This window comes from Scyliorhinus canicula, chromosome 8 (genome assembly GCF_902713615.1).
Source record: "Scyliorhinus canicula chromosome 8, sScyCan1.1, whole genome shotgun sequence".
Lineage (NCBI taxonomy): Eukaryota > Metazoa > Chordata > Chondrichthyes > Carcharhiniformes > Scyliorhinidae > Scyliorhinus > Scyliorhinus canicula.
Genome location: NC_052153.1, coordinates 160296107 through 160316527, shown reverse-complemented (window position 1 = coordinate 160316527; position 20421 = coordinate 160296107). Strand labels below are relative to the sequence as shown.

The 20421-nt window shown below is 41.9% G+C and overlaps 1 protein-coding gene across 1 annotated transcript in view; it reads left to right on the top strand.

Moving 5' to 3' along the window:
- Positions 1-20421, top strand: part of LOC119970635 (homer protein homolog 1-like) — a 112816-nt gene that overhangs the window by 77262 nt on the left and 15133 nt on the right. The window contains exon 8 of the mRNA XM_038805565.1: positions 7496-7576. Within this exon, the coding sequence (XP_038661493.1) occupies positions 7496-7576 (81 nt within the window). The remainder of the gene's footprint in view (positions 1-7495; positions 7577-20421) is intronic.

The following is a 20421-nucleotide window of genomic DNA, read 5'->3' as shown; positions in this document are numbered from 1 at the left end:
TGATAGGTAGAGGCTGAGAAAATGCTATGGCTTATGCACCAAGGAACAGCTAACGACCAAGCTTTTTTAAAAATTCAAACCAGGATGTCCACTCTGTTCAAGGTATTATAAGGAATTTACCAGGGAATGGCTGTCCTCCGTGTTGGTGGAAAAAGTCACAATGCATGGACATGATCTTTTTGTTTGCAGAGAGCCACACTGTAACTAATCACCTTAAAATTGCTTATTATTGTCATTAGCACAATAGGGTTGTTTAGCACAGGGCTAAATCGTTGGCTTTGAAAGCAGACCAAGGCAGGCCAGCAGTACGGTTCAATTCCCGTAACAGCCTCCCTGAACAGGAATGTGGCGACTAGGGGCTTTTCACAGTAACTTCATTTGAAGCCTACTTGTGACAATAAGCGATTTTCATTTCATTTCATTCCATTTAGTAAGTGTTGTCCAATCACAGAATCACATCTAATGTTGGGCACTACATTTGAGTTTTACAAACATGGACTGGTTGGGCACAGTCAATATTTGCCTGTTGTGAACACCCGAAGGGATCTGCTGTTGGATACAATCCACAAGTCATTGGGACCTCACCGGCATTGAAATTCGCATACCACATTGCTCATTTGTGTGATAGGTGGAATGTCTTTTTAACTTGACTGTAGCATCCTATTAGAGGAGAATGTTGTTTGTGTTTATATTGCACAGTAGCAGTGTGAAACAGCTAACTTCACCACCTGTTGCTTGATTTTTGAGGCACCTTATCCTTCCAAGGTAGCTTTGAGGTAGACTGGCACTTTTCATGCTTTGTTTGTTTATATCTGCTTAAACCTTGTGATCAAGATACCAATGTGCTAAATACTTTAATATTGGCTACCTGCTGAATGATTGAAAATATTACTGATTCTGAGCCCTCCACTCCAACGTAATCCAAATGAAGGAGATAATCAATATAGCATTAATTCGGCAGATTTGTGGACACCATTGATTAAAATTGATGGAGGATGGTTGGGAGAGTTGCATGAATTGTTTCTGTAAGTATCTCGATGGTGCAAAAATGCAAGGAAATTGAGGCATAGTTTAAGTAATGACTATTCTCTCTCCATAATTTCCTGGGATTTTTTTAAGGAATTAACTACACCTTCCATTTTTATCCTCTGTGATTGTATCCAAATGATTCAATGGAAATAGCCCTGCCCACTTTGGAAAATTTGGGTTGGAAGGGCTGGCCCTCAACTCCTCTCCCTTGTAACCAAAATCCAATCTAGTTTGTAGTGTTACATTGCAAATTAAACATAGCCTTATAAGCTTTCCTAAAGACCATGTACACTACATTCATCACCTCTAACTTCACCCCTACCAATGTGTCCTGAGAGAGAATTTTGAAGTTTCTTGAGCACTTTGAAATCTGTGCGTTAGCTACTGCTAACTATTTTCTCTTTGCATAATGTGGTCATTTCCTTCACTTTCCAATTCCCCTACAAGTGTTCATCTAATTGGTATACGTCTGGCTGCGTTTTTCAAAATACGGACTACATTAATTACTCTCCAATCCTCTGGCACACATTTATACTTTAGACCTAAAATAATTCTGCAATTTCCTCCATTTAGATTGCAGGATGTATTCTGTCACTTAAAATAAGGTGCCTAAAATGGCCTTTTATCCATTAAACTATTGCTCCTTTCATCCATGACTGTTTCAGGATGCATCACCTCTTTGGTATCCTTGTCTTTAGTAAAGATCGGTGCAAAGCAAGTGTTAATTGTTTTTGCAATTTTTTTTAATCATTCGATACAAACTGACCCCAATCAGGGGTTTTACCTTGCCAACAATCCTCTTTGCTCATTATATTTTTGATATATATTATTGATAGCACCTTTTTGATGTTTTTGAAATTGTTTCATCCTGTATTCTCTTAGCTTGCCAGTTTCCTTATTTTTAAATAAATATAATATATAATATTCATGTTTTAGAAATCTTGTCACTTTCTACATTGACAAATGCAATGAAAGTGCACGAATTTCCTTGAGCAGTGAAGGCTGAAGGGGGACCTGATCGAGGTGTACAAAATTGATGGACATAGATGGGAAGGGACATTTCCTCATCGTAAAGGGGTCAATAACCATGGGGCATAGATTAAGATGAATTTTATTGAATTATCAAAGATAAACAGTAATCTACATATAGCCAAAAAATACACACAATATAACTTCCATAAGCAACCATATACCCCCCACCCAAACAGCCCTCTAACATTTCCAGGTCGTTGAAGAAAGTAATGAATGACTGCCATCTCTGGGAGAATCTTCCCACCGAGCTTCTGGTGGTCCGCTTGACTTTCTCCAGATGCAAGACCAATCTCAAATCTTCCATCCAGGCAGATGCCTTGAGTGGTGGGGAAAGTGGACATCCCTGCCTCGTCCCCTGGTGTAACCTGAAGTAGTCCAGTCTAACCCGATTTGTCCGCACATTCTCCACCGGTGCCTGGTATAGCAACCGGACTCAGTCCACTAATCCCTGCCCAAACTCAAACTGCCCCAGGACCTCCCATAAGTATTCCCACTCCACCCGATCAAAGGCCTTCTCTGCGTCCATGGCCACCACCACCTCAACCTTGCGCCCCTCTGGAGGCATCATAATTACATCGGGCAGCACGGTGGCCTAGTGGTTAGCACAACCGCCTCACGGCGCTGAGGTCCCAGGTTCGATCCCGGCTCTGGGTCACTGTCCGTGTGGAGTTTGCACGTTCTCCCCGTGTCTGCGTGGGTTTCGCCCCCACAACCCAAAAAATGTGCAGAGTAGGTGGATTGGCCATGCTAAATTGCCACTTAATTGGAAAAAATAATTGGGTAATCTAAATTTATAAAAAATAAAAAAAAAATAATTACATTAAGCAGCCCCCTAATGTTGGTCGTCAAATGCCACCCTGTAACGAATCCTGTCTGGTCCTCCCCTATTACCCATGGGAAGCAGTCTTTGATCCTCGTGGTCAGGATCTTCATCAGTAGTTTGGCATCTACATTCAACAGGGAGATCGATCTGTATGACCGAGTTTTCCGGGTCCTTATCCTCTTTAAAATGAGGGAGATCGATGCCAGTGACAACGTTGGGGGGAGCACTCTCGACTCCTTTGCTTCATTGAAGGCCCTTACCAACAGCGGCCCCAACACCCCGAGAACTTCTTGTAAAATTTCACCGCGTACCCATCCGGTCCTGGGACCTTGCCTGATTTGCATTGCCTCCAGCCCCCCTACTACTTCTATAAGCCCAATTGGTTCCCCCAGGACCTCCACCAACTCCTCAGCAACCTTCGGAAACTCCAACGAAACCACCTCATCCCCTCTTTCCCTGCTAGGGATTCCGCCTTGTACAATTAGCTGTAAAACTCCCTAAACACCCCATTCACCCCTACTGGTCCAAGTCCGTATTCCCACCTGTGTCCTTCACTTTCCCAATCTCTCTCGCTGCTTCTTGTAAACTGGTGCGCTAACATCCTGCTCGCTTTCCCCCCCCCATACTCTTGTACTGCTCCTCTTGCCCTTCTCAACTGCCCTACCCAGCCTAATCCGGTCTGCCACCCTCGGGTGAGTCTCATGTAGCATGGCCACATCCGCCTTCAATCGCTCAAGTGTGCGACACACAGGTCCTTTTGACTGGCCCATTCAATCCTCCAACCATAGACCCTCCTGAGCGAACCTCTGGCCCTTGTCCCGCACCTCACCAGGCCCCCCTCGGCGCCCACTGTCATCGAGCCTCCGCCCCTTACACTTTAAAAGCTCTACCCCTGTCAACAGTACTTCTCACCCCCCCCCCCCTCCCCCAGCAACAACCCTGCTACCATGCCCCTACTAACCTTCCACTCATTGTGCTTCCCTGAACTAGCCCACCCAGCTAGCCTGGCAGCCCCTGTCCATGGCGCCTATCATTCTCCCACCCCCCGCTCGAACATTAGTGCAAAAAACCAAAACAACCCCTCCCCAAACCCAAACAAAGAGACCAAACCCCATCCTCGAACAAAGAGCAAATCTGAAAATGAAAAATAAATTGCCCCAAACACAAGTTCACAGCAGCATTTCAACCAAAGTCCACCTTCTCCTGCCAGTCCATTGTCTCTGACAACTTCTACCGCCTCCTCTGCCGATCCAAAGTACAATTCCCAGCCTTCGTAGGTCACCCACAGTAGCCCAAACCTCACCCTCGTCTTGTAGAGGGCCACCTTGACCTTGTAGCTCGCTCTCCTCTTGGCCAGCTCTGCACCCAGGGCCTGGTACCCTCTCTGGCCCATCTCATAATTTGCTCCTTGTCCAGGAGCCAATGCAAATCTCACACCATCGCCCTCCGCAGTTCGGTCTCCTGGGGCTTCCTCATTAGTGCCCTATGTGCTTGATCCACCTCCAAAGGCCATGCAAACGTACCCACTCCTAGCAGTTTCTCCAGCATCCTCCCCACATATGTGCCAGCATTGGCTCCTTTACTCCCCTCCGAGGCCCATGATCCTTCTGTTCTGCCTGTGTGACCGGTTCTACTGGTCTTCATCGTTCTTCTGGAGCCGCCTCTGCTGGTCCCGCATCAGCCCCATCTCCACTGCCATCGAGGCGAACTGCTCCTAGTGTTCCCCCGCCACCTCCATCTTCTGGATTGCCTGACCCTGGGCCGCCAGCTTCTTTTCCACGTGGTCCACCACTGCCTTGATCAAATCCACCGCCCAGGTCCTCCAGACTCCTTCCGTTGCTAGATGAACCCCTCATTCAGGAAACTCACCGGCTGGTCTGTCGACCACTGAGCCGGTAGGGCTGCTTCCTGCCCCTCCACCATCTCTACGTGCGTTGCAAGCGCCGCACCAGCTCCAACCGAATGATTCCCTCTTTTTCGACCGCTTCCCTCGTCTCCATGCACCAGCGGGTCAATCTTGTCCCCTCACTCTCCTGCACCTTTTTCCGCCTCCCATCCACCTGTTAACTGGGGAAAACGTCCGAAAACACGCCACGAGCGGGAGCCATCAAATGTGGGAGCACTCGCTCCATGGCCGCCACCGGAAGTGAAACTTGAACTCTTTAACAGAATAATCTAAGCTCCCCCTCGTCACGTGTTTGTGAGTAGGAGCTGCAGAATACCCACATTTATTACTTCCCATCTCTAGCTGTACGGCACGGTAGTCCCAGGTTCGATCCCCGGTTTGGGTCACTGTCTGTGTGGAGTCTGTACGTTCTCCCAGTGTCTACGTGGGTTTCCTCCGGGTGCTCCGGTTTCCTCCCACAGTCCAAAGATGTTCAGGTTAGGTGGATTGGCCATGATAAATTGCCCATAGTGTCCAAAAATGTTAGGTGGGGTTACTGGGTTATGGGGGTAGGGTGGAGGTGTGACTTAAGTGGGGTGCTCTTTCCGAGGTCTGGTGCAGACCCGATGGGCCAAATGGCCTCCTTCTGCACTGTAAATTCGATGATGATTCTACGATATAGCTGAAAGGCTCTCCAACTGACTCTATGTTAAAAGTTGAGAAACTTCACTAACAAATTTTTTTTTTTTTTTAATTCATACAACAGCCCAGTGGCACTGACAGCACTATATGAGCAATATATACAGCATTAGTATAACAAAAAAAAATACTTCAACAGTATTAACTTTACAGTGTAAATCAGTCCTATAAGCAACAATAGTGTAACTTTCGAACATACAACAATTTAACTTTTGGACAACAATAGAGAAAGATTGAGACAGAATTCAAACAAGTTTTTTAAATGCTTACTTCACTGGGGAGTCAAGGAAGTGATCCTTTCCTTCGACCAAGACTCGAGACCGGCCGGGTAAAGTAGCCCAAACCGTTTCCCTTCTTGAATGGGGCAGATTTTGCCCCATTAAATGCTGCACTTTCTTTTGGCAACTCAGCACTAAGGTCCTGGTAAAGCTGGATCAAGTGACCTTCCCATTTAACACCTTGGTGCTCCCTGACCCATCGCAGAACCTGCTCTTTTTTTTTTCTTTTAAGTTATGGAACCTCCAGATCATCGCTCAAGGGGGTTCCTCTGCACGAGGTCTTGGTGACAGCGTGCAATGAGCCCGATCTAGTTCCGGGGGGGGGGGGGGACTTGAGCACCTCCTTGCCCACTATTTTGAATAACATGCCAGCTATGAATTCTGTGGGGGTGTTGCCCTCCATTCCCTCCGGCAGACTCACGAGGCAGATGTTTTGCCTTCGAGACCTGTTCTCCAGGTCACTTACTTTATTCTTCAAAACTTTATTCTTCAGAAGCTTACTCTAATCCAGAACTGAAGGCAAGTTTTTTTTTTTCTCCAGTGTGTGATCTGCTCTCTGTGGTCAGCGAGGGCTACCTCCATATCTTTGGCTGTCACCCAACACTTCTATTTTTTTTTTTATCCACCCCTTCCAATTGGCTAGAAATTTGGCTTTGAGATTCATCCACCGACCTTTTTTACTGCTCCAGCCATACCCCGATGGTGTTTTTTCAGTTCAGCCACCACAGTGAGGCTAATGTCCTTGACTGATTGCCACGTGGTAGCCTGGTGAGGGGGGAGGTTGGGGGGGGGGGGGGGGGGGGGGGTGTTGTGCGCACACCGCCGCTAATCTGTCTCCTACCAACTCCATGGAAGCTTCTGAAACTGAGGAGCATGTTTGGCTCCCCCCACGGAGCATCTCCCGGTGGGTGCCCTCCTCTCGCATCTGCCCGAAGCCCAAAGGGCGGGAGATTTGGAGGGGATTTGAGGGAAAAAAAATTCACGCAGAGGTTGGTGGAATTCTGGAACTCACTGCCTGAAGGGGTAGTGGAGGCGGGAACCCTCCCCAGATGAACACTTGGAACACCACACCATGCAAGGCTACGGACCAAGTGCTGGAAAATGGGATTAGAACGGATAGGTGCTTGATGACCGGCACAGACACGATAGGCAGAAGGGCCTCTTTTTGTGCTGTAAATCTCTGGTGACACTATGCTGCATTCGCCCTTTGTACTCAGTCGCCGATCATAATTGTTTATGTTTACTCGACCTGCAATATTATGTTCATTGTCGTGCATATTGATCTGGTGTGAACTCTGTTCTAATAACTTAATTTATCAAAGCAAGTATTTATATTTACAGAAGTAAAGTTACAATTCTGTCCTAAAACAAATAGTCCATGTGATTAGGGAAGGAAATAGTTTGTATTTATATAATGAATTAAGCATCTCTCACAGGTCCCAGGAGCTGGAACCAACATTGTAATTCAGGAGTATGATTGCTATCAAGTAAATACAATTTGCAAGCAAGATCTGAATGCACACTCTGAAATTGTAACAAAATGGTAGCCCAACAAAAGTTTTTTGCTTCAAGTTAATTTCTCTTGTTGCCAGACTAATTTGAGAATATTTGACTTACAAACCGAGCAATAAAAATTTAGTTCTGAAAGGTGAAAATTGTTCTTCAGAAAATGATTTAACAGTTCAGGTACATGTAAACTTGGCTTCACTACTTTTAATATGATCACTTATGCGAACATCCTTTTTTTAGGAAATTGAGCGACTGAAAAAGGATATCGAAGGAGCAAAGCAGCTGGAGGCACAGAGGGATACATTGTCACAACAGTTACAGGTAAGTGTTACGGTTGCTCCCCCACCATTCCGATTTCTTGGTCACTCGTGTGTTACATCCCTATAGATCCTGACTTCTGCCATCTACTGTATTTCACCTTTTTTGAGTCCGAGGTGTGCACAATCCAGATTGTAGATTTTTCTGTTGCTCAATATAAACTTCTAGACAATCAGAAGTGCCTTCTGTTAACAATGTAATGACATTCCAAAAGATGATGCTTTCGTGATCAAGGAAGATGGAGGTTGCAGGGACAAATGGGAGACAAAAACACTTGATTCTGCATTGCATCTCCTGCCAATGGAGACACTGATGTAGGAAGGAAATCATTACCTAAATGGCAAATATTGTATGACTCAATGGGCTGGAGCCTTTTTCCAAAAATCACCATACTTTGGTAATGCTTGTATAACATACACATTGGAGAGTTTTATAATGCACTAAGTAATTCCAAAGGGGAAGGGCTGCCACTTCCAGTTGTCTGCAACTTAAAATTTTCATGTGTGCAAGACGGTCTGGATTTGAAGCACATGGGCAGCATTTGGCAGAATCAAGAACTGGTGTGCAGTCATTGCATTCATCTGTTTACAATCCACTACTGGTAGTCTTTTGACCCATAATTGTGTGTCTTATATGAAACCGCTCTCAATCCTGGGGGGAGGGGGGGCTTAAATATGCCCTACAGTGTTCTTAATATTAGTGGAACTATTTTAGAACGCTAGCACAATTTTACCCTCCATGTTATTCATGAGTAAGTGCTGTCTACAATCTGCTTTGGGAGTGGGCAAGCTCTGTGGAAATGACTGCCAGAAGGGGTTAATCTTTTGTGACAGAGCTTGTACTTCAGCTTGGAGTTCAGTGGATAAAGTTGTCAGTTTGAGGGAGTTAGATGACTTTCAGTTTCCAGTAACCCTTCCAAAATTCGTGCAAAAAAATATTGTGAATACATAACAGTTAATGACATTTCTGTTAGATGAGGTTACAGCTTCTAAGCTCAAGATAGGAATTTCTTAGCACCAAAAAGTTAGTGGAATTCAGAACCATCTTGAAGTTCAGGACCTTTTTTAAAAAGAAAATTGAGATGGCTTTTGACCATCTTTTTGTCTGGGATATACTGTGTCAGCCTCCTTTCTTTCATGTTCTTTCAGAGTAATATCAGTTTCTCCATTTTTAAGTTGTTAATGCTTATTAATATTGAACCATTTTTTTTCTGTCTTCAGTGCCAACTAGCAATAGTTTACTTGGAATATAGTTTTATTAAAGGGGTATTCCTGTGGATATTTGATTAAAGCGGCTTCCACTTTTTGTCCATCCTTTAAAGAATGCTTTTGTTTCTAAAGTAATAGGCTAGAATCCTTATTGCAATTAAATAGATTTCTAGATCTTTGTTCTTCCAGTTGCTGATGACAACTCTGTATCCTTCTAGTTAGGGAAAGCATTCTCGATGAAATGCGCACAAATCCTGAGCTCTACAGCACCTTTGCCATTTGAGAAAAGCTGTCTACTCAGGCCTACCAAGTCACTTCAGACAACACGCAGCCTGATTAAATCTACCAAAGAATTATTTAATAAGTGTCTGAGCAAATTTTTTTAAAAGATTCAATAAACCCTCGTATTGGAAGAACTATTTGAAGGGTCACTGCTTTCACTATCAAACATCCTTCACCAACCCAAATGGTGCTAATTTAAAGCCCTTTCTTTCAAGAGAGAGTAGTACATATAGATTCTGCTATGTGTTGTCTGAAATTCTTGTGTGCTTTTCATTTCTTTCCTTTCCCTATATTCAGGACCAAAATAGAACCATATAGCAAATACAAAGTATGCACATTTTCTGGTTTCCTAAATGCAACCAATGATCTTTTATAGAGCCATATAGTGATTACTAATGTTAGTTTCATAGGTTTCATTAATATTCTTCTAGATTTATAATCTTGTTTGTATTGTAACTTAAGCTGTTAAGATTGCACTTGAGATAACTCAAACTTCAAGAAACCTTGGTCCGTATCTATGTTCAGAGTGCATGCCCAAAGTTACATAACTAACTTTTGGCCCAAGTATAGAAGCTATTTGTTTTGAAGACTAGCAAATTTGCCTGAAAGTATGAAGGCAGATTTGAAGTTTGATTATTTCAAGTTCTGAGTCTGGCTGATTTATAAAGTGAAAGTATTTTAAAATTGTGCAAAGCTGTTAGTAATGAACTTAAAACAAAAATAAAATCCAAGAAACCATAGCTTCATATTTGGATTGTCCTGTGCTGTTTGAATCATTTCCTGAATCTAGGTTTCTCTATCGTGTATGGATGAGTTATTTTGCAAGCAGTAAGTGGTCATTCCACTTGCTGGGTGTTTTAAGTGGTTTTGAAGTTGCTGAAGCGCTCACACTTGAATTGTTGCTAACTGTTGAGCCTAAAGTTGCTTAAAAATTGGGATTAAAATTTGCAAAGTAGAGAATGGAAAAGGTTCCTGCTGAACGAGCTCAAGTTGCTAACAGAGAGTGAATGGCAAGTTATCTGAATTCTTATTTTATTCAACAATAGCAACTGTATAGTGTGCAAGCAATTGGTGTACTTTTTCTGAACTTCAGTGATAGAACTTCACTAAAATACTCCACTTTTAAAAAAAAATGCACATCAAAGGTATGCAAAGCCTTTATTGCATCAATGTTGCTACAACAGCCAGATGATTGAAGCTGCAGTGCAAAAAAACGAGAGTTTCTAATGAGGTATGCAGTTATTGCTGGAGAAAATGCTACAATCCAATGACAATGCAACGAACAATACTGTTGCTGAGACAAACTTAAAGACTCTCATGGATACAGAATGGCAATGCCATGATTGACACAACGTACTTCGCTTCTACATGAAATGTGATCAAGTTTGACTTATTTAGCACACTACACAAGGCAGCCTTGTGTTCATGTTGCAGAACCGACTAAAAGTTAATGTTTGATCTGAAACGTGGAGGAAATTCAACTGTACAACTATCTGCTGGCTACAGGCAAAACGATTGTAACCTTCTGCTAGGCTCTGGTTCCTCTGGTAGATGACAATAGCTGGCTTTCTCAGATTCTTGCTACAGTGGACAATGATGTTTACATTTGCTGTTACCATCAAAACCAAGCATCTGGGAACAAACGGACTGGGCAGTCAAGATATTAACGTTAAATTGATTGACTTGGGACCCAAGATGGACTGAACTTCATGTATTGTTTTTAAGAAGCCTTTTCTATAAAAGTGTAAAATTGAAACCTGCAAGTCTTAATAGTAAATACTTGATGTATGTTTTAAATGCATAATGTAATCTAGTCCACAATGGGAACGGTTAAGCTTTTGTTGAGCAAAATGAACATGTTTAAACTAGATTTTGTTTTCTAAAATGTTCTTGCTTGATTAAATGAGAATTATTTTTTAAAAGGAGATTTTAATGGACAGTTAATTTTCTACAAGGCTTCTGGGCCTGACCTTGTGGACCAGAACTAAAGCAGTTGAATTTGACAAAAAAACGAAGGTTTGAGCAGTGACTTTTGAAAGAAAGCTTCCAGATTTTTCCTTTGGAAGACTCCGTTTTAAAAAAAAAACTAACATGGTCCTTGGATTTGAATCCAGTATGTGCAGAAGAAAAGCATCCATCTTCAGTGGGATCATCTTTAGAACGTAAAATTAGGCAACAACTTTAACTTCAACCAGTTACTGGTTTTAAAAAAGGGAAGTCGACTTTGCATTTCTGAATGGATTGTCTTGTTGCGCTGTCTCAATAAACATTTACAAGCCTGTAGTGTGATCTGAATTTTTTTCTTGCTGTTTGCATTAGGTGCATATGCATAATACGGTCAAGCCTTCAGGAGAGTTTAGCTAAATCAAAATACATTTGGGGAGTTAGCATTAAGTTGACAAAGGGTAACTATTTTAATAATCATTTGAAGAAATTTCTTATTCTGGAAGGGCAATTGGCCTATTTATATTGTAGGAAATGGGTTAGGTGGGTACTATTACTTCTACACTGCCTTCTAAGCACTGTACCCAGGTGATCCAGTACATCCTATCAGAGGAACAAGAAAATATATCCCTATCTTTGGTAATGAGGAAAACAATTTGGTGGTATGCTTCCTTGTAATAAGTCGCGATTGCTTGCTTTTAAAAGTGTAATTTGAAATAGTGTGATGGACAAGCCTCGTATTATTTCACTTTATCGACTTTAACCAATATAATTTCTGCTGCTCCTGGTCAACATAATCTGTAGACACATACATCAATGGTACCTGGCTCTACCGCTGTCACTTTTTTGATTGACACTGCTTTGGTGCTGTCAGACTCTTTGCCATTCAGTATTAATTAGGCCATAACTTCCTAGACTTGAATGTTGTGAAGACTGATGCAATTAGCTTCCATCTCCAGCAGGGATTCCATTAACCGCCAGAGCCAGCTAGGCTTTGCCAGTCAGTTCACAATCTGAGTTTTGCTCAACTCGGCTTACTTTTCATCTCCATACAGAGACGGCCTGCTTCCAGTTTGATAACATTGGCACCTCTTTCCCCCAGCTTAAACTTTCAGCAGCTGAAACCGTCATTAATATCATAACAATAAATCAATATACAGCACAGGAACAGGCTGTTTGCCCATCTGTTCCTTTATCTCAGCCTATCAACATATCTTTCTATTCCCTTTTGAAAGTATTTAAGCCATTTGCCTCAACCACATCCTGCAGTCACAAATTCCACACCAACTGCTTAATAAATTTAGTTTATCCTCGTTCTGGTTCCATCTTTAACTTTTTGCACTTTCTCTAGTATTTCTGTCCTTTTTGTTTCCAATAGTACTGAAACTCATAACTGAACACAATACTCCAGGTGCAACTCGACCAGCCTCCTGTGCTGTTTAGGATAATTCTATAACCATCAGATTTTGATTTGCTTTGCTAATCCCTCATCCTCCTCCAACAACCTGCACCTATCCAAAGCTCAGCTAATTGAATCTCGGCCTGAGCCCTGATTACTTTGTTTTCACATGATTCCTGGCCCACCAGCATCGTGATTGGTTTCTGAACCCTTACTCTTTCCATACCTCCAACCTCTTACAGCTGTGTCTTCCCTCACCTAATTCTCAGCAGTTGAAATTTCCTTCAACCTGTCTATCACGCTCTTCTATGGGTTCTTTTAATGATCGCCTTCTTGTTGATCAAGCCTTTTGTAATTGTCTCAAAGCTTGGAGACATGCTTTTCCCAAAACTTGAAATACACTTTTTTTTTTAAATACATTGACTTTTTTTTTAAAGGAGCTATATCATTGTAAAATATTTTAGTAAGACTCCCTTGTGCTTTAAGGCAAGATGTTAAGGTGGCCTATTTTTAAAAAGTTGTACAATTGGCTGTAATCTTAAATCTGAAAATCTTACTGGGCAGTAGTTTTCAGCAGTCCACTTTCCCAGCCTCGTGGAGCAGACAACAGTTTAAAATTTGTCTCGCTGTCATTGTAGCCTTTCTGCAGTGATCGCAGTAGGTCAGTTTAACTGCAGCCTTAAGGAGCCATTCTGGGTAACTTGAGGCAGGTGGCGGGCGATCGACTTTCCTTGTAACCCACAGTGTTCGATGGTGCATAATGTGGGGAAAATATTAAGGGAAGTTGAGCATTTACTGTTTTTGCAAACTCCAATGTAGATTGAACACTAGTATTGCTGGACACATTTTAGTAATCCCTTGTCCTACCCCTATAACTGGCCAAAGATCAACTTTGAGGAGGATTTAAAATGTGTTATGATTCCACAATTTATAGTTAAAATTAGTGGTCATATTGTCACTTGAATATTGGGGTTACATTCCCAATGATTGAAACTTGTTTTAACAAAACTTTAACATTTATTTTTTTTAAATAAATTTAGAGTATCCAATTCTTTTCTTTTCAATTAAGGAGCAATTTGGCATGGCCAATTCACCTATCTGCGCATCTTTGGGTTGTGGGGGTGAGACCCACGAAGACACGGAGAATGTGCAAACTCAACACGGAACAGTGGGCCGGGATCGAACCCGGGTCCTCAGTGCCGTGAGGCAGCAGTGCTAACCACTGCACCGCCATGCCACCCGAACTTTAACATTTCTAGTGCAACATTTGAGCATTGTTAAAACTAAACTGTTAGCTTACGAAAAGTAATACTTATATTTTTAATGAGGAAGTGAGCTGTCAGTCTGGCATCCTTTATTGGTACGGTTTCAACTTGATACTTCATAATTGAGTCAATTCCAGGCCTTATCCTTCTAAATTTAGTGTTGTCTTGTTGGTGGTAAACCCCTATGGCCCTACACATCTTGTACAAAAGCAAATCATGTGAACCCAAGAGTCATAAACTAATCAGAGTGGCATGCATAGTGGAAATGAAGGGTTACTATCATTTTGCAGGATGATCCTCGTGCAGAGAGAATGTAGAGGCTACATGCAGTAGTTTGCATGGACCTCAACTCTGCTTCACAATATCGCTAATCTCATTTTAACCAGATACCTAAAATTGGTACATTAGGATGTTTGGTAAACATCATTTTTGACGACAATCCTAATTCCACAGGGATTTGTAGGTTCATGAACTGTTGATTAATTTGAAAGAGAATTAATTTGAAAATCAAAGTTCTGCAAGTGCAATAAATTTGCTGGCGGAAGGTCAAGCTGATGTTGAATCAAATCGATTCTGAATTGAGCCCAAGGCAGGGTTCCCACCTCCAATGTTGACTTCTCTTCCGTTTTTGAGTTTGTTAAAACCAGAATAAATCGAGTTAAAACAATGATTATCGCTGGGGAGCAGTAAGTAGAGTTCTACTTGGAATCTCCATTTGAGGCCTGCGCTGTTGATGCTAATGAATAATACAGAAGGGAGTAGTGCCAGTTAAATATAGTTTGTTAAATTATGTTGGTATTATAGTATTTCAAATAAAAACATGAAGGGTTACACGAGCAGGGGTTGAAAAAGATTTAGACAGGGCAGCACGGTGGCCTAGTGGTTAGCACAACCGCCTCACGGCGCTGAGGTCCCAGGTTCGATCCCGGCTCTGGGTCACTGTCCGTGTGGAGTTTGCACATTCTCCCCGTGTCTGCGTGGGTTTCGCCCCCACAACCCAAAAATGTGCAGAGTAGGTGGATTGGCCACTCTAAATTGCCCCTTAATAGAAAAAATAATTGGGTAATCTAAATTTAAAAAAAAAAAAGAAAAAGATTTAGATTTGCTTGTTCATTGAATATGTTCAGTTCAGTTAATCTAAACGGCTATTAAGCAGACCAGGATTTGTATCTTAAACTTAAAATCTACATGTCTATCTCCAAGCACATGGCACTCAAAGGCATAATTGGAGCAGAGTTAGCAAAGAATAATGGGGTGATTCAGCATTGATGCTGATTAATTCATGGACGTTTACAGCACAGAAGGAGGCCATTCGGCCTATTGTGTCCACGTCTGTCAATTTGCTGTTGAGAGATTCTCAAAACATTGAATGAAAACTTAATGCATGTTTTTTGTAAAAATTCAGATATCTTGTTGAGGCTTGATCTCAAAATAGAGGCTAAATAATTTGTTTTCATTATGACTCTTGTGGACAATTTCTGGTTGAGCAGGGTTGAAGATGCCCGTAAGCAAGTCCAAAATGATTTTCCATAGTTTTGCTGCTAAAAACTCAGCAATAAAGAAGTGACCTCTAATACATTTGCTTTTAATTTAAAACTGTTTCATCATTTAATATCAATGTGCACCAAAAGTCACCATATTTCATCATTTATTTTTCAAAGTACGTTGTCCAATCAGAGATTTTATTCAATGCATTTGTTGCTTTATGCTCAAATGATATTGGAATTCCTTGTTTTTCTCCTAATGCTCAGTTTAAAAAACTTTTAGGTATGTTTTTCAAAAAATTGAGTGGATCTTCCTGGGCCTTTAAACTGGATTTCACTTGAGTTCTTTAAAAGGGGATTCTGTGTAAATCCTCTCAGGAGGGTTGAGAATTTGTTTGTAGCTATTTGGATCAAACCTGTGCAGATGTTTAGCACAGGGCTAAATCACTGGCTTTTGAAGCAGACCAAGGCTAGCAGCTTGGGTTCAATTCCCGTGCCAGCCTGCCCGAACAGGCACTGGAATGTGGCAACTCGGGGCTTTTCACAGTAACTTCATTTGAAACCTCCTTGTGACAATAAGCCATTTTCATTTCATGTTTATTTCGGACGTTTTAGAGGGATCCAGGATTTCCAAAACAAATAGGGGCAGCATGGTAGCATGGTGGTTAGCATAAATGCTTCACAGCTCCAGGGTCCCAGGTTCGATTCCCGGCTGGGTCACTGTCTGTGCGGAGTCTACACGTCCTCCCCGTGTGTGCGTGGGTTTCCTCCGGGTGCTCCGGTTTCCTCCCACAGTCCAAAGATGTGCGGGTTAGGTGGATTGGCCATGCTAAATTGCCCGTAGTGTCCTAATAAAAGTAAGGTTAAGGGGGGGGGTTGTTGGGTTACGGGTATAGGGTGGATACGTGGGTTTGAGTAGGGTGATCATTGCTCGGCGCAACATTGAGGGCCGAAGGGCCTGTTCTGTGCTGTACTGTTCTAAAAGTCTGAGAAAGGAAGAGAGTGTACAGTAGAATTGCTGAAAAGTGAAACATGTTACATTGCTGAACTTTTCTTAACGCCCAGAAGCATGGGGAGACTAAGTTCTCCTGACTGCCTTGGCTAATTAAAATGTCAACCCATCGGCACCCCTTTTCTCCTGAAAATTGAGTGTTTACAATTTGGTATTCTTACATTTATCCTGATTAGAGTGCAAGACTAAATGCTTCAGCAGCATTTTTTTTTTTCATTCGTTCTTCGGATGTGAGTGTCGCTGCCTGAGCCAGCATTTGTTGCCCATCCTTAATTGCCCTTGAACTGAGTGGCTTGTGAGGCCATTTCAGTGGGGGGGGGGGGGGGGGGAGAGAACAGTTAAGAGTCAACCACATTGCTGTGGAGCTGGAGTTGCGTGTAGGCCAGATCAGGCAGATTTCCTTCCCTGAAGGACATTAGTGAACCAGATGGGTTTTCATAACAATTGGCAATGGTTTCATGGTCACCATTAGCAGATTTCTCTTCAGCAAGATACAATGTAGTATGTCCAAACCAGACTGAAAAAAAGATAATTGAACTGGCCAGCTTTCTTAATGAGTATAATTTTGTCACATTGCACATTGATCTCTCTGAACAGTTCAATATTTGATCGCAGATCACTTACCCATGACAACTTACCAGAGTTTCATTCCAGAGGAATTAAACTTGGATAGGTTCTGTACTGGACAGGTGACCTCTTCCAGATTATCGCTTGTTTCTGAAGACTAAACCTACCCCGTGGCCTCAAATTACTTAAGAGGTCACTTGTTCCTTTGGATCAGTCTTGATGAGTTTAAAGAAATTGCAGATTAAATTGCAGGAATAAATAACATCATGCATGCTTGGAGAATAAAATTCCATTTTTAGTGCAGTATTTTTAAATTGTGAAGCGAAGCTAAACAAGATGACTTGTCAAGAGCTTATGGGAGTACACAATCAATACATATATAAAGTGAGAATTATTAGAGAATAAATTATAAGACCACAGAGTTTCATGATAATGAGGTTGAGGTGCCGGAGGCAGAGTGATGTTTCCAGTTAAATGCCACGAGTCTTGGATGGAAAATTACAAATTGAGGAACCAAACCCAAGTGGTGGTAGTTGGTTAGACGTCTAAGAAAATTGAAATGCTATCTAAAGGACCACAATGTGCACTGCTCCACTGATCAAGATGCGAATTCTGCCTTTACATTCCAATAGGACTGGAGTTTAAAATGTTTAAGGAACCTGAATACAGAAGACAGTAAAATAATAGGTAGAATTGGTTGACATGCATGTGAAGATGGAACAATGGGGTGAGTAAGATTAGAACCCTTGAGGTACTTTGGAGTTGATAGAAAAAGTCAACAGCTTTAATTGTTGATTTTGAGAGGGGGAAAATGTAATAACGAAAGCAAAATACGATGGGTATTGAAAGTCTGATCAGGCAGGTCAGGCACCATGTGTGGTGGCAGAAATGGCATTGTTGTTTTAGGCTGGTGACTCATCAACAAAATAGAGGCAGGAAATGGGGAAGGGAAGAAAAGAACAAAAAGAGATTGATAGGGTGGCAGACATGGGACATTAAACAACTAAAAGGAGTCGTAATGTGAAGGACAAGAGTCAGTAGCAAAAGCTGCTGTCTGAAACAAATGGGAGCAGCAAATATGACTTGAAATTGTTGGATTCCATTTTGTTTATGTGAGGTTCAAGTGCCGAATTGGAAGATGAAATGTTCTTCGTTGAACTTCCATTGAACTTCATTAAACAGTGTAGGAGGGAGAGGTCAGAAGGAATTAAAATGGCAAGTGACAAATTCAGGGTCATACTTTTACAGGTCTTCAGCCAAGTGATTGTTTGCCCTATCTGCGTTTGGTTGCCACTCTGCAGAGACTGTCTCATGAGCAGCAAATACAGTACACAAATTGATGGTACAAATAGATCATTGTTTCAAGTGGCAGAAACATTTACCGCTCTGCGTGATGGGAAAGGTCACTGTTGCATCTTCTAGCATTGGAATGTGCCATGGAAAAGGAAATTCATTTTGGGGTTTCTTTGGAATGCTGCAAGGTGACAATATGATTGGTGGTATGTTGGAGATGGTAGAAATGATGGATGATCTGTTCAATGTGGGGGGCAGGTGGATAAAGATTAGGATCAGATGGAGCAAAATCTTGAGGAAAAGATATACCAGAAGTCAGTGTGGAAAGTGGCATCAGTAGAATGATGGAGATAAATCATGAGAACGAAATTAAATTCTTACTGGAAGTGGGGTGGGAGGAAGTGCAATCAAGGTGGATGTGGGAGACCATGGACCTGGAGTAAACATTGGTTGATAGCCAGTCCCCAGAACTGCAGATAGAAATGTTGAGGAGTGAAAACTGTTTAATGTGGCTGAGGACAAAGGAAAATCATGAATGTAGGTTAAGTAATTTAAAATCGTTCTGTTCTTTGGTGTTGGACCATGTCCAGGGCTCTGGAGATGCCCCAAGACTGATAATTCTCAAGTTCTCGGAAGCAGAAGTGCATAATGTGGAGAAACAAGATCACTTCTGGAAAAGCATATCATTTTCAAGGATAAGGCCAATGTGTTTAAAGCGATAGCCAATTTGATAGCTTTTGTCACTTCATTAAGTCCCAATGCAATACTAGTAATCATATAGTTTGACTTTCTTGAGTAAAGGATAAACCAGACTAAATTTCTGTGAAAGTGGATAGAATAGAACTAGAGATTGAAGCAATTCAAGATTATTCTGAATTATTCAATGGATTGAGGTTTTGGTTTGTTTTTGTTGCATATGCCTTTAAAATGGATTTAAAATGCATCGGTTTGTAAAGTGACAGTCAGACATTTACTACTGGGCTTAAAGGTGCCAACTATGATTAAATGTATTCCTGAAGGTTTCATCACATGTTGCTCACACCTTGCGTGATGCACTGTCGTCTTAAGCCAATTGGAAAGTGACTCAATTGGATGATGCAGGAGTGTCAGCTGAAAAAGAACTTTTTCCCCATTTTCAATATTTTTATATCTGGTAAAAAGAAATGTTAAAGGAAATACCAAAATAAAATATGATTTTTCTCCAAGGTGGCACACAGCAGTGTCCTGGAGAATAATCTTTCCAGGAGGCTCCAGGGCAATCCTAGAGGATTGGCAACCCTAATCATGTTCCTGATGTACTTGCGCATTCTGCCATTTTGTTGGTAGCTTTGTTTTTAAATGGGAAGTTGGGGTGAGGGGGCTAATTTAAATTTTTTAATCCCCAAATCAATGGTATAACTGCCAGTTAAACTGGGTGAGGTTTGGATCTGAGCTGTATGGAGTCTGAAATTGAAGGAGCACTCTTGTGCAGCTCAGTGTATCAGCCCATTTTTTCCAATCTGACATTCAATTAGTTTAAATTGTTGCTCCTTCATCTACAGCAAGCAGAGGATACTGGTCGAAAGCCTCTTTCTTGGATCTAATTGGAGAGCATTTTCATAGGCGGCTATGCTTCATCAGCTAGGCTATTACCAATAGCCCCCAAACCATCAAAACATTTAATTTCTTCACCACTGCGTCCTATTTGTCACAGGGGACACTGCCCTTCAACTCCCACTCGCTGTTCATTGCTATACCTCTGCTTGACTGTGCCAACTATCACATAACAATCTTCATTAATCAATAGTGGAACGCTTTTCCGCTGTGACCAGTTTTCCCCTATAGCCTAGACATCTTTAACTATAGTCATATCGCCATCAGAATGTTACTAAACCAATCAACATCATTCATAAATAGTTTGGTGAGCAGCCGCTCAGCCAGGGATCCTATAATTTTGTGCAAGATATCCAAGCAAATTTGACTATGCATTTATGAGGACCATTTAATCTCGTACCTGAGCCGAGCAGACACGTGGCAGGATGATCACTGGGTCATGGGGGTGTAGCCCATCTACATGTGACGCCCATCTCCGTTGTTCCATTACTGAACAGCGCAAGTATAATTGAATCTGTCAGCCTACTTAGTGGATTGTTAGCGTATCACATGCATGCTAAAACAATCGGTCAAGAAACTTGCCAAGTGGGAGTTCCCTACAAATGTCCTACTAAGTAGTTTTGTGCTGTATGCCATGCAGAAAGGCCAATATTTAGAGGGTGCAAAGCAACAGCATTCATTATCAGAGATGAGAAAGCAGCAGATGATGAGTCCCTTCAAAGCCTTGCAGCAACAGATGTGAAAGATCAGCTCATGTGATTCCAGTGACCCGAGAAATTGCCCAAAGCTCTGCTGCTTAAC